The 15107-nt window shown below is 33.9% G+C and overlaps 1 protein-coding gene across 3 annotated transcripts in view; it reads left to right on the top strand.

The window, feature by feature from the left end:
* Positions 1–15107, top strand: part of ITGAV (integrin subunit alpha V) — a 118435-nt gene that overhangs the window by 44613 nt on the left and 58715 nt on the right. For 2 of the 3 annotated variants that reach the window (XM_044669723.1, XM_044669724.1), the window contains 3 exons: positions 822–913; positions 8117–8231; positions 13478–13539. In XM_044669723.1, coding sequence (XP_044525658.1) covers positions 822–913; positions 8117–8231; positions 13478–13539 — 269 coding nt within the window. The remainder of the gene's footprint in view (positions 1–821; positions 914–8116; positions 8232–13477; positions 13540–15107) is intronic. The other variant, XM_044669725.1, reaches the window with a different exon arrangement.

Here is a 15107-nt window from a genome sequence, read left to right as displayed (position 1 = left end):
AGGAGTCTCAGATTTTTACCTATTTGAGACTCTGTTTCTCTTATTGGCCTCCCACATATTCACCCTTTTTGTTTAAATTGAAGAGGGCACTTCTCTTATTGGCCTCCCACACGTGTCTATACTCATTCTCATATATGGAACAGAGGGGTATCTAATCTGCCTTATAGAAAGAAATATGACTTCTTACTAAGAAAAACCTTAGACCTTCTCATCAAGAAGGTGTCCAGCCATGGTGGGAAGATCTGAGCTTCTTCTTAAAAAACAACGAAAAGAAAACTCCAGACTTTCTTGTCAGGGAAAAAATCTACCTAGCAGATCTTCATGCCAAGGGGGTACGGTACCATGACTCTAAAGGGAAAATGATCTGTTGCATAAGAAAAAATCCACTTGCTATGCATTTAAGGGAAGATGACTTTCAGAAGAAAAAGCCCAGCCTTTCTTGCCAAGAAAGACCCCCTCTTGGCAAACCTTCTCTAAACTGAATTTGTGTAACCAAGCTCAGGTATAAATCTCTGCCTGAAGATTATGGATTTTTGGGAAATGCACATTTACAATAATTTCTAGATCCAGAATTGAATCACAAAATGGAGTCAATCTGATTTACTCAATTCCCCCAGTTCTCTCACCTTCTCTACAAAGACAGACTAAATGATATTCACTATAAATTGTGTTAAGATATTATAGTCTAATGTATTCCTCTGTCAATTAAAGTATTTGATTAACCATCACAATTTCCTTCTCAGGCTAGATAAAAAGAAGTTTGCTGCATTATTTAAAAATAATGTTTTGGGGGTTTCTTTCCTCTCAATTTTTTTCTTTAGGCAATAGAGATTATGCGAAGAATGATCCATTGGAGTTTAAATCTCATCAGTGGTTTGGAGCATCTGTGAGATCTAAGCAAGATAAAATTTTGGTAAGTCCTTTAGGCAATTTATTCAGTAAATTAGCTAAGTAAATCTAGTGTAGAAACTATGGAATTATTTTTAATTTATTTACATATACACACTTGATGTGTATATGCCCCAAATATGTAAATCAGGCTGTTGACCTAAAAAGAATTTTAAGTTCTATATATTTTTTTTCCTTTTATTCCTCTAATTATCAGAAGGTAGCTAAGAGGCACAATGGATAAAGTACTGGCATTGGAGTCATCAGATACTTGTTGTGTGACCCTGTGTAAGTCACTTTCTCTCTGTCAACTTCAGTTTTTCCTATCTATAAAATAGGAATAGTAATAGTATTTACTTCTCAGTATTGTGAGGACAAAAATAATATTTCAAAACGTGGCAAAAATGCTTTTTAAATGCTACTTGTTATGTAGTAATATTAATTTTATTGTTGATTTTCCCCTGGAGTTTTTTATGTGTCAATGTAAATTTTATATTTAGTAGTAAGAATACCCCAGAGTTTTAGTTTAATGATATGAGCCAGAGTGGAATGAAAGTATATGAAATAGGTGGGAAGGGCAATTTTCATTGTAGACTCATTTATGAAGAACTATGGTTTAAAAATACCTCTTATGTGTTTTCAATGGGGAGTTATATAATCTAATGAAGGAAATAGAACTAGTTCTCATAAAATACATATCTGATTTTGTTGGTTTAAAATGATACTGCTGGTTTGCTATGTCTATAAGTAGATTTGGCTCTGAAAGATTAACCCACAAATACTCATACAGGATCTTTCTTAGGTATTTGGAAGCACAGACAGTTCCAATCAGGGGCAGCTCAGCGGTGCAGTAGATAGAGCACTGGCCCTGGAGTCAGGAAGACATGAGTTCAAATCCTGCCTCAGACATTGACTAGCTCTGTGTATCTGACAAGTCACATAACCCTGTGGCCCCACTTTCCCCATCTCTAAAGTGAGCTGTAGAAGCCACTGACAAACTATTCCAATGTCTTTGCCAAGAAAAACCCAACTACCATCATGAAGAGTCAGGAACAACTGAACCATATATAACGGCATTCCAATCAATCAACAAGCTGTTATTAAATACTTACTATGTGCCCAGCACTGTGCTAAGTACCAAGGATACAAGAACCAAGTTGAAATAATCCTTACCTTCAAGCAGCTTATATTATAACAGAGACAATATCTACACATATGGGTGTACATGTACACACGTGTATATATGCACACACGTAAAGGTATAAATATATAAACATATGTGTATATGTAAATGCATATTTATACACATATAAATGAAATGATATATAATATTTAGTAATATATAAAAATTATAACACAAATATGTCATGTATAGTATAATAATTATAATTATATATGTAGTATCACAATATGGATACAAATTAGTTTGGGGGAGATTATGCACTTGAACCTGGGGGGGACAGGAAAGGCTTCATATAAAAAGTGGCCTTTGAACTGAGTCTTCAAGGAAACTCAGGATTCTACAGGTAACATGTGTGAGGCAGCCAGTGCAAAAGCAAGGTAACAGGGAGAAGTGTGAATGCAGTATTCCTGTATGATTGCATCACAGTACAAATGGAGGCTAGTCATATATAAGAAGACCTGGAATGCTAAGAAGGGGCCAAGTTACAAAGATAATTTAAATATCAAATAGAGAAGTTTCTGTATTATCCCAGAGATAATGTGATACCACTAGAGTTTATTGAATAGGAGAATGACATGATGAAGTATGTGCTTTAGGAAAATTGCTTTAACAGTATGTGGAGGATATATTGAAATGTAGGGAGGCTTGAAGTATGTTGAACCAAATAAGAGCCTTTGGCAGTAGTGTAGGTGAGAGATGATGGAGGCCTGAACTAGAGCCCTGTCTGTGTGAGTGTGGAAAGAAAGAGATAAATAGGAGAGATGTCGAGGAGATAGAAAAATGAGAACTTGGCAACAGATTGAATATATGAGGTGGACGAATCTCAGTGAGATTGTGAAACTGGGTGATTTAGAAGGATAGTAAGTACCTCCTTATCAGCATTAGTGGAGTTTGGCAGTGGAGCATGCTGTGAACTGAAGAAAACTTTTGTGAGCCAGTAGATTTCTTTTTAAAGACTGTCTCAAATATTTGTTTAACCTAACCGTTACCTTTCATCAAAAAGAATAAAAAAGTTATAATTTTTTTTCCCTTCTACTTTTGTCAAAGATTTTTATAAAAGATGCAGATAGCATTGCAAATAGAAGGAACATTGGATAAGGAATCAGGAAACCTGGTTCAAATCCCAGGTCTGCACTTACCATTAAAAAAATATCTGTTTCCTCATTTGTGAAAAAGAGAGTGGTGAAACTTTATATCTATATCTATGTCTGTATGTATATATTTACATACACATGCCACTGCACATACATGGACCCAAATAACCAATTTTGAAATAAATGGGGTTTGGAGTTTGGGATTGGAAGACAAAACATCTTTAATCAAGTATGAATTTTCACAAAGAAGGAAAATATAACCATTTTCTACTGTTTACTATAATCCAGTTTATCATAGTTCTGACACATGATTGGGAAGGAATCATGAAATTTTTGTAGCAGGGTAAAAAGGATCCCAAGTGTCTGTAGGCCTCAAATGAAATAAAAGCAATTAAAACTACTTACCAAAGTATTATTCATAATAAAATTAGTGATGTCATTACCGTTCAAGGAAGGTATATTAATTATTCAATCCAGTAACTAAATGTGGCTACATTAAACTTTTTTCAGCCTTTGTTCAGGAGCTATGAAAACTCTTTCAAATGTCTCTGTCTTCACCTGCTAGTTTCTTAGTTTCACAGAATCTCAAAGTTAGAAGGAAGCTCAGAGGTCATATGGTCCATACTTGAAATAGCAAATCTCTTTATTTACAGTGCCCTTGGCAATGATCATTATCTACCATGTGCTTGAAGTACTCCAAATACCTAGAATATACTACCTCTTAGGGCGGCCCATCCCACTTTCATACAACTTTAATGTTAGGAAAGTTTCTTTATATGGTTTCTCTTCTGCAACTTCTACCCATTTTATTTTTTGTTATTTTCTTGGAATAATACATGAGTTTTTTTCCTCTTATACCAGACATCCTTTCACATATTTGTAGCAAGCCATCACACTCCCCAAAATCTTCTTTTCTCTAAGTTAAATATTTCTTGTTTTTTTAGTAGTATGTGTGTATATATGTATATATATATATGATTTTAAGCTTCGTTTCCAGCAATATATCTATTATATATATCCTACAAAATTTTCAGGCCTCTCCCCAACATGTTGCTCACACTTCTTTGTATACAGGCCAATTTGTCAATTTTCTTCCTAAAATATGCCTTACATTTGATCTGTTAATACTACTACTAGGTCTGTATCCCAAAGAGATAAAAAAAAATTTGGGAAAGGACCTGTTTCTACAAAAATGTTTATACCTGCACTTTTTGTGGTAACAAAGAATTGGAAAACCAAAGGGATATCTCTCAGTTGGGGAATGGCTGAACAAATTATAGTATATGATGGTGATGGAATACTATTGTGTTATAAGGAATGATGAACAGGATGATTTCAGAAAGAGCTGGAAAGACCTACATGAGCAAAATGAGCAGAACCATGAGAACATTATTCACAGTAACTGAAATATTGTGGAACGATAAAAATGTGATAGACTTTGCTACTAACAGCAATACAATGATCCAGGATAATTTTGAGGGTCTTATGAAAAAAGAATGCTATCCATCTCCACTATATTTTTCTTCCACTATTTCTACACCAACTACCTTCTTAAATTATCTCTTAAATTATTCTTAAAATATTAAAAAATTTTGTTTGACCAATGTACCAACCTCCTTTTGAATAGAATTGTACTACATTTTTTAAAAAGCTAGTTATTCAAAACTAGTGTTCTTATACAAAGACAAAATCAAAAGGAAAACCAAATTTAAAAAATTAAAGAAAAAGATAAATTTACTATAGAAAACAAAGTAATTTTGAGAAACTGTTATCCAAAACTATTGTAGCAAAACAAAGAATTTAAGGAAAATCATCTATTCCCTTGAAAATATAAAATACCAAAATTTCTAGAATATAGATTAGAGATCATAACCTAATCTCAGAAAATAACATTAAAATGATGCAAGAAACTTCACATTAAAAATCCCCGGCCCAGATAGATTTATAGATCAATTGTAGCAAACATTTAAAGAGCAACTAATGCTTATATTTTGCATGTAGTTCTCAAAAACTCAGAAAATACTTTAACAGATTTCCTTTATGAGAAAAATATTGATTCAGACATTTTAAATAAAATTCTAGGGGAAAAACCTAAAGTAACACATCCAAAACTTATTCATTGTTTCCTTGTTAGGTTTTTATCAGAGATGCAAAAATGACTCAACATTAGAATAGTTTTCTTAATGACATTCAAAATGACAATTGCTTAAGTCACATGATTATATCGATTGACTTTAAAAAGTCTATGATAAAATATATTACTCTTTCATGAAAATAAAACAATGAAAAACCTGAAAGTATCTTTCCTGCAAATACTGGAAAAGAAGCAAGAATTCTCTTTTTTCTCCTATTTTGACATTGTTCTAGAAATTCTAACAAGAGAAAGAAATCTCTAGATTTAATGACTTAAATGTCATTAAATAGATTAAATCTTCCCTATTTACAGGTAACAATAGCAAATCACAGAGAATTTGCAATGAACCTAGTTGAGATAATTAATTGCTTCAGTAAGGTAGCAGCATACAAAATAAATTCATAAATCATTAACATTTTTTATAGCAACTTAAAAAAAGGAAGAAAAAATAGAAAGGGAAATCCCATTCAAAAGTTTTGCAGAAAGTATGAAGTCTTGGAATAATTATTTTTTACTCAAGAGACACTCAAGACATAAAAATTATTACAAACCATTATTTAAAGAAATGAAGAATTAATTAACAATTAAAGGGACAATCATTGCTTATTGTTATACTAGTATAATAAAAATGACAATACTTTTAAAATCAATAACAATTTATTGCTGTATCTGTTAAACTCTCTTTTAACTACGGGTATGGCATATTATTATGTTCTCTGATGTGTTTAGTGTGTTGACTGGTTTTACTGAACATTTTTTTTTCTTTTCAAATCTTTATTTAGACTTCCTGAAGAGAGAAAGGTTATATTTGCAAATTAATAAGTTGTTTTAAAAGCATCAAGAATAAAAAACATAGAATAGAAAGGGAAAGAAATTCCTTAACATCTTAAAAAAAAACAACTGACTGAACCTTTTTGTATTCCTACTACCTCAAATTTTAAACTTGTAATTGCTGTCAGGAAAATAACTTACTTAAAAAAAAAAACAACCCTTATCTTCTGCTTTAGAATCAATAAATAGTATTTGTTACAAGGCAGGAGAGTGGTAAGGGCTAGGCCATTGGGGTTGAGTGACTTGCCCAGGGTCATAAAATTAGGAAGTATCTGAGGTCACATTTGAACCTAGGACCTCCCATTTCCATGCCTGGCTCTCTATTTACTGAGCCACCTACCTGCCTCTCAAGTTTACTTTTAAGAAAGTTTCTTTTGCTTTCTAAAAAGCAAAACAAGCTATTTAATAATTCATCAAAACTGTCATCATCCCAGGAAAAGGTTTCCACCTTATCAAAGAAAATTAGTGTTAATAGTAATGGTAAATTTTAACATTTGAATGAATAAAGTCTTACCCTACCGCCCTCCATTGTGGATTGATACCTTATATATTTTTCCCTTTCTATTAAATGTGTTGTATTCCCTTACCCCCATGTGGTTTGAGGATCTTCTCTGTCAAGGCTTCATTTCAGAAAGCTTGCAGAAGCATCTAGTTGAAACTACAGTTTATCCTCTCTGTCTTATAGCATTAGAATACCAGTGCTTACTTGTGTTTGAACCCCATTCTTCATTCAACTTGATAGCTAATAGAACTGCTTCCCAACATTAAAAAAAAATTTTTTTTTGTCTTGACTTGGTATTTTATAGACGTAAGGAAATCATTGTATATAAAAATTCTCTCCATCAATTCAGATTGACAAAGTTGTTTTTTTTTTGGGGGGGGGGGGTTTGTGTGTGTAATTTCTAGTCTTAAAGTTAACTAGAGGCATAAAGAGGCTTATCCCAGTATGTGTCAGTGGCAAGACTTGAATTATTATTTTTCTGACTAAAAGGTAGGCCTCCTGTCCACTAAGCTATTAAATCTCTTGCTCTCATATTCCATCCTAACAGAGGGGGCAGATTGCCCATGTCTTTTTCATTGTCTATAGTTCTGTATTAGTGTGCAGATTAAGATTCATTTTGTACAACAGTTTTTCAAACTAAAATGAAATAAACAAATGGTCTATGTGTAATGTAGTATCTTTATTCATTACATAAAAACAAACAAATAAACAAACAACAACCTGTAGTTTCATTGATGTAGGCAACTCCCAGTGAATACTTTCCCAGGTTTGTGCCCTCTCTGCACAGTCTTGGAGAGTTGCCAGAGGAGACATAATGTTTAAACGACTTGCTCAGATTCATATAGCCAAAAAGGGGGGAGGTTTGAACCCAAGTCCTTCCAAGTCCAAGATCAGCTGCTCTCTGTCATGTCATATTTCCTTTTAAATTTATCACTCAGTATATTCTGCTTCAGAAAAATTGGAAATCCATTAAATTGCTTATATTAAATGAAATTACTTTTTTCTCTAGATGTCTTTTGTGTATAAATAATAATACAATATTTCTAACATGTAGTTCTGAAAGAAATATTTCTGAAAATAACAAAACAAGTTCTCAGCCAACAAATTATTCTCAGAATGAATTAAAGGAATCTTTTCATCATAGGAAAAAATTAGTCTCCAAGTCAATTCAAACTATGACTCACTTGGCCAAAAAGCTTTTAAAACATTTTTGGAAATGATTTTGAAGTAATATTTATTTGGACTAATTCATTTATTCTTCAACAGCATATAAAAAGGTACTTATTTTTAATCTTCCTACATTCAGCAAGCATTTATATACCAAATGCTTACTTGTTCAACGTGACCTTAAACAGTTTTTTTTTTTTGTGTGGTTTTGCTTGCTTAATTTTTAACATTGTAATATATGGGGAAATGAAATTTTGATGATTTTTAAGAGCTAATTTTTACAGATATTTTGCTTATTTTCCTTATTTTGGCTTCAGGCCTGTGCTCCATTGTATCACTGGAGAACCGAACTGAAACAAGAGAGAGAACCTGTTGGAACATGCTTTCTACAGGATGGAACAAAGACTGTTGAGTATGCTCCCTGCCGGTCAAGTATGTAAAGAAATAAAATATGCTTTGCAGCAACTTTTTAGAAAGGGATATAAAGTTTATTTTGTGAGATTTTATGTATTCACAATGAGTTTGGACAAAGATTGTGGCTAAATGTGTTTTCATGTGAGATTAAGATATATGGATTTAAACATAATCCTGTCACTCTCTGGGTACAGTGAGCAAATCTGCCTGGCTTTTCCAAGAACATTTGAGTTCTCACCCTCCCAAACAGTGGTTATACATACTTAAGCCATCTTAGAATCACATTTCTAATCATCTTTATTCAGAAAGTCTCATAACTCTGATTTGCTATAGTGAGTCCAGTAAAGGAAATGCATCTCGATTAGCTCTTATAACATCACCACCACCACATTTCCAAGAGCTAGCATGATCCAGCCTTAGACTTTGGGTACATGAGTCTGCCTCTGAAGCTACCTTGTGTTATGATGCTGGTCAAACCACTTTTAGTGTCCCCCGGCATCTTTCTAAGATTATAAATTACAAATTAGTTGCTATTCTGCATCTGTGGAAGCTGCTTTCCTTACAAGAGCTTGTGTGAGGTAGTTCAATTAGTCTGACTCATGACTCATGGTAGGGAAACAGCTTCAGGCAGAGGAAACAATTTGGTGACCATCATACATTTAGTCATTTTTGGAGGTGGGACTTGACCCTAGGTTTTCTAGGGCCAAATGTACTATTCATATTATAAAACCCTCGTGATACAGTGATCCAAATCAACATTTAAAGTCCAACATTTCTTTTAATAGCAAAATAACAACTATTGGAAAAAATATTTCTTCATCATAAGTCTTCTGAAGCTAACCAGAAAGAGGAATTTAACTTATATTCACTTTCTATATGCCAGAACTTTCTAAAAATCCTTGTGTTGGGGGTACCTAAGTGTCACATTAGATAAAGAATTGGATTTGACGTAAGAAATACCTCAGCTCAAATCTGGACTCAGGCACTTATTAGCTCTGTGGTCTTGATCAATCATTTAACTTCTATTTGCCACAGTTTTCTCAACTGTAAAATGGTAATAATAATAGCATTTACCTGTTGAGTCGTTGTAATGATCAAATGAAATAACAATTGTAAAGAACTTAGGACAGTGCCTGGTATATACCTAGGAAGTGTCTGAGGTCAGATTTAACCTCAGGAACTCCCAGCTCTGTAGTTTAGCTCTTTATCCACTGAGCCTTCTAGCTGCCCCTGCGCAGCCAGGCTTGAGGTAGAATCTAGTGTCTTCCTCCTTTGTTCATCACATGTCCTAAACATGTGGGAAACATGTTATTTCCCTAATGGAGTTTTCTCCCCGCAATTAGGAAATCAGAGAGTATTTATCCTAGGGTGAGTCATTAAGAATTAGAATGGATAAATTGTTTCAAGTAAATTTTTAAAAACTTTAGCTTTCAGACTTGAAATTCTATTGTATTCCTTCTGGTTTATTTCTAGGTCTTTTTAGACTGGATTATGCTTTCTAGATATAATACAATATTTGATAAAGAGTTTACAATTGCTTTACTTGTAAAAGTCAAATTTTGGGAAGGCAGCATAGAGAGCTGTCATTAAAACTAGGAAGAGGGGGCAGCTGGGTAGCTCAGTAGATTGAGAATCAGGCCTAGAGACGGGAGGTTCTAGGTTCAAATCCGGCCTCAGACACTTCCCAGCTGTGTGACCCTGGGCAAGTCACTTGACCCCCATTGCCCACCCTTATCACTCTTCCACCTAGGAGCCAATACCCAGAAGTTAAGAGTTAAAAAAAAAAAAAAAAAAAAAAAAAACTAGGAAGACCTGGGTCTCCAGGTCCTATCTCTGATATATATCTGCTGTGTGATTCTCGGTGAATTGCTTCATCTCAATGAACTAGGCCACTCTCTAGGCAAGTGAGTTGGAGAGGAGGTGCTGGCACACAATGGTAAAGGGAATTTCCTTACCCAGAAATTCCCCACACCAATGAAACCACACTGGCCCTTCTCCCAGGTCAAGTTTTAGATGTAATCATTGTCTTTTCATTTTTATGTTTGAATTCTTCTGGGATTGATAGCTTTAAGGTAGAACAAACCTTATTTATCCAGAGGTTCATTTCCCACCAATTTTAGATATTCAAAGTGCTGTGGTGAATCTGAAAGCATAGAAAAAAGGCTTAGAGATATGAAAATTACCCATACAACACATTTTTTAACCTTTTATTTTATTTTTAATTTAAACCCCTACCTTCCATCTTAGCATCAATACTGTGTATTGGTTCCAAGGCAGGAGAGCAGTAAGGGCTAGGCAATGGGGCTTGTCCAGGGTCACACAGCTGGGAAGTGTCTGAGGCCAGATTTGAACCTAGGACCTCCTGTCTCTAAGCCTGGCTCTCAATCCAATGAGCCACCCAGCTGCCCCCACAATCCATTTTTTTTAACGGCCATGTACTTTGTTCTGGAAGCATCCTATAGACTCTAACACAAAAATTATTTACTCATATTAACACAATTCCTACAATCTTCGTTATCCCGTCTTTTGCCAGTACCAGATTAGAAGCAGAAAATTGGAAGAACATAGGTTTTACAGGACAGGCATATTGACCATATTGAGAGGGGGTAGATGATTTTGAGAGAAACAAAAAAAAAATTATGAAAAGGAAATGCATGAAATAGCTGGGATCATTTAGTGTAGGGTCAAAAAATATTTGAACACCTCAGAAGCTCCTAAAGGCATCATCATCATTATCCTATCTGTCATTTACAAGTACTTTATACTCTGAAAAATATTTTACCCACTTATTTCATTTGATCCTCAAAACAACCCTGTGAAATCAATACCATTATTATCATTCCAGTTTTTACATGAGTAAACCGAGACTCATTTTTACATAAACTGAGTGACTTGGCCATGGCAACATAACTAATAAGTATCAGATTCACAATGTGAACTTAGGTTCAAATTGCATGTTTCTGCCTCCTCAGAGTCCACTATCCTATCCATTCTACTACTATGTACAGTATAATGACTAATGTTTGCAGTATTGATGAATATAAAAAAATAAATTATGTTTGCTGTTATCTGCTTAGAAAGCCAGGAGAGGATGACTAATAAATTTTAGGAAGATTTCCAAACAAAAGTTAAAATAAAAAGAAAATGCTCTTCTGCTGAAACAGAATAAGCTTTAGTTTCCTGAAGTGTTTTTACATGTGCCACCTCTGATTCTATAAAAATGAGATTATCACAAGATTATTAAGCATGAATGTTCTTTTTTTTTTTTATTCATAATGGGTTAATTGATGGACTACATTTCTGTTTAGATATAAGTATTGAGTGCCATGGTCTGATTAGTCCTCTAACTTAGTGGGGAATATCAAGGCTTATAACATTTCCTTGGTCAGGATCTTATTGCAGCTTTGAAAGGGGGTAGATAAGTTGAAATTTTGTTGAAGGGAATTGCCTAGACTTCCAAATGCCCACTAAAGACTCAAGTACTATTTTTGAATGGATGGATGAATGAATATGACTATTTTCTTTTTTTCTCTATGCCTTTTCTGATTTTTTAGGATTTATTTAGAAATTACCTCATTTATGCTCTTTGGAGTGGTTGTTCATTCCCTTGATTTTTATATTATGTTGGTACCTAAAATATATATTGATGCTACTTTAGTAAAATAATTTAAACAATGAATATTAATCATGAGTAGAGAACAAATAAGAAAACTTTGTTAAGATATACAAGGCTTAACAACAATAACAAAAATTTTAAATTGTTGACAAGTAAATATTCTTGTTTAGAAAGTATTTTTACAAATGCAAAAATACAAACACTACATATTATCCTACATCTCAATAATCAAGACAGAAAGTTTTCACAAACAGCCTGAAATAGTCTCCTGATGCAGCTGCAATAAAGGATATACAAGGGGGCAGGTGGGTAGCTCAGTGGATTGAGAGCCAGGCCTAGAGAGGAGAGGTCCTAGACACTTCCCAGCTGTGTGACCCTGGGCAAGTCACTTGACCCCCCATTGCCTACCTTTACCACTCTTGTCCCTTGGAGTCATTGACTCCAAGATGGAAGGTAAGGTTTTAAAAAAAAATATAAAGGATATACAATGGTTGACTTGAGGTCATAGCAGAATTCCTTAGAATAATTCACTGTGCTCTAGAAACTTTACAATCCCATTTTTCCAAGTCCTTTTTGGTTTGAAAAAATTTAAATTATAATAGTGTTGTGATCTTTAATACTAAGGTATAGAATACTGAACAGCTCTCTAGTATTAAAAATCAATTAAGAATCTCTGAAAGTATTTTTGTTAATTTTAGCAAATTTTCTGAATAAGTCACCATTCAATTAAATTATATTGTCAAGTGTTCAAGATTCAAGCTTCTTCAAAAATGAGATCTTGGTTTCTCACTTGTAAAAACAGTATATAGCTGCAAAAGTCTTACATATTTGTTGTATTAATATATTATAATTAGGGAAGAAAAATAAATGGGAAAGGAAGGGAATATGCATTTATATAGTATTAGTATGTGATTGGCAATGTACTAAATGATTTTTATTAATATTACTTCACTTATAAAGATTATCTAGTAACTAGAGTATATTGTTCTCACTATCTTAGTGTAAGAATGAAAAGACACCAAGAAAGTTAGGTTTTTTAATTTGATAGACATTTATTGAGCACCTATTTAGTGTAAAATGGTACTGGGAAGATATAAAGCTATAAACAACTGGGCCTCAGGTTCTTCATCAGAATAAATAAATCTCTGAGCTCCCTTCCAGCTCTAGATTTATGACCTTATGAAAGTATTTAATTATAAAGATGGCCCCTTGTTAGCCCCACAGAACTTATTTTGTTTGAGTCTTATCTATTTAGAGTTTATTAATTTATATACTGGATGACCATCTCCCTATCTTTCTGGATTGGTATATATTCCTTGAAGCTTTTCATTAGAAGCCTGAAGATATAATTGAAATTTTAAATATCTTTTTTATGCCATTTATGATGGTTAAATGGTGATATAGTTTAGTCAAGTGGGGAAGCAGGATGAATATGTAGGGTCTTAGAAACTTAACTTTTTTTCAGTCCTCTTTTTAATTCATTTTTACAAGCACCTTAATCTTTATTTTTCCTAAAGGTAACATGACTCTAAAAAACTTGATACAAACTATTGTCTTTATTGGGGTCTAATAGTAAATTGTTAGCTTTCTGTATAACTATACTAGAGTTGTTTTTCTTATGATTTATGCAACTTTTTTTTTTCTTTAGAAAATATTGATGCTGATGGACAGGGATTTTGTCAAGGAGGATTCAGCATTGATTTTACAAAAGTAAGTTATTGATCCTTATTCAATATTAAGTGGAGCCAAAATCTAGTTTACTACTGTATTATCCATGGTGTGGGAAGGCTAGACATAGTACATATATCTAGGTTAAAATCTGGCCTCAGATATTGGCTAGCTGTGTGATCCTAGGCAAGTCATTTAAACCCACTTGTTTAGCCCTTTGTACTAAGTCAGAAAGTAAGAGTTTTTTTTAAAAAAACTAAATCAAATTGCAAATTAGGAAAAATGCAAATTATTTTTAGAAGTTTTAAGTCAAATTTAACTTTGGTGGGGACTTCTTTGGCAACATTGTTAATGTGTCAATAAGTCATGATTAGACAGCAGTCAGTGATTCATGATTGTAGCTTAGGAGAGAGACTAAGGCACAATATATAGACGTGGGAATCATATCCATTAAGATGGTGTTGATAGGATCAATAAGTCAGGAGAAGAGAGTTCCAGCAGACCTTTTGGATGCTATTCTTGCTAAGACTTCATTTTCTGCCCTTCCCAAACCTATAGTTAATCAATTCAATTCCACATTGTCTTCTACTCTCAAATCCCTTGCACCCAAGGTTTTATCACATTAATCCCTTTCCAGATTCCAGCTTTCTATTACTCCTATCATTCATCATTTCTACTCCATTTTGCTACTGACCATCAAATTGGTACAAAACAAATTGATGTTCTCTAATCTTGTTTATGTTACTTCAGTGATTCCCAAAGTGGGTGCTACCGCTCCCTGGTGGGTGCTGCAGTGATCCAGGGTGGGGTGTGTGTGATGGCCACAGGTGCATTTATCTTTCCTATTAATTGCTATTAAAATTAAAAAAAATTAATTTCCAGGGGGCTAAGTAATATTTTTTCTGGAAAGGGGGCAGTAGGCCAAAAAAATTTGGGAACCACTGTGTTGCCTAATCTTCACTTGGCTGTCTTTGCTTTATGTTCTCCCTAATTTTCTCTATCCTGCTCTCCACAGAAGGTGTTCCAAACCTTCTCTTCTGACCTGGAACCTACTATCTTCCCTTCACTCTCTTAGTAGAAGAATCTCTTCTCTTAACTGATAAAGCTTAAACTGAGAAAACTGAGACCATTCACTGTGAGCTGTCTCTTCTCTCATTATCAACCCCCCCACCCCCACCCCAAATATACTCCTCTATTTCTCCAGTCTCTGACTGAAGTGGCTCTTTTTCTTGCCAAAGTCAGCCTATGAGCTCTTGATCCCACCCCTTCCTATCTTCTCCAACAGATTGCCTCATTAATCATCTCCTTTCTCTTGCTAATCTTACATTGTCTTTATCTCTTGCCTCTTCACTACTGCTTTTCAACATGCCTAGGTATTTGTTAAATTTATTTATTTATTTAGACTATTTTTTCCTTGGTTACATGATTCATGTTCTTTCCCTCCCCTCTTTTTTTTTTTTTTTTAATAATTTTTTATTTTTAGAAAAAATTTCCCTGGTTACATAAGTTATGTTTTTACTTTACCCTTCACCCCCCTATCCACTGACTCACCCCCCCCCCCAGCTAATTCACATTTCCACTGGTGTGGTCAGTCAAGACTTATTTACACA

The sequence above is a fragment of the Gracilinanus agilis genome, chromosome 3 (assembly GCF_016433145.1).
Source record: "Gracilinanus agilis isolate LMUSP501 chromosome 3, AgileGrace, whole genome shotgun sequence".
NCBI classification, from domain to species: domain Eukaryota; kingdom Metazoa; phylum Chordata; class Mammalia; order Didelphimorphia; family Didelphidae; genus Gracilinanus; species Gracilinanus agilis.
The sequence above is the reverse complement of the archived record's forward strand: the minus strand, read 5'-3'. Positions and strand labels throughout refer to the sequence as shown.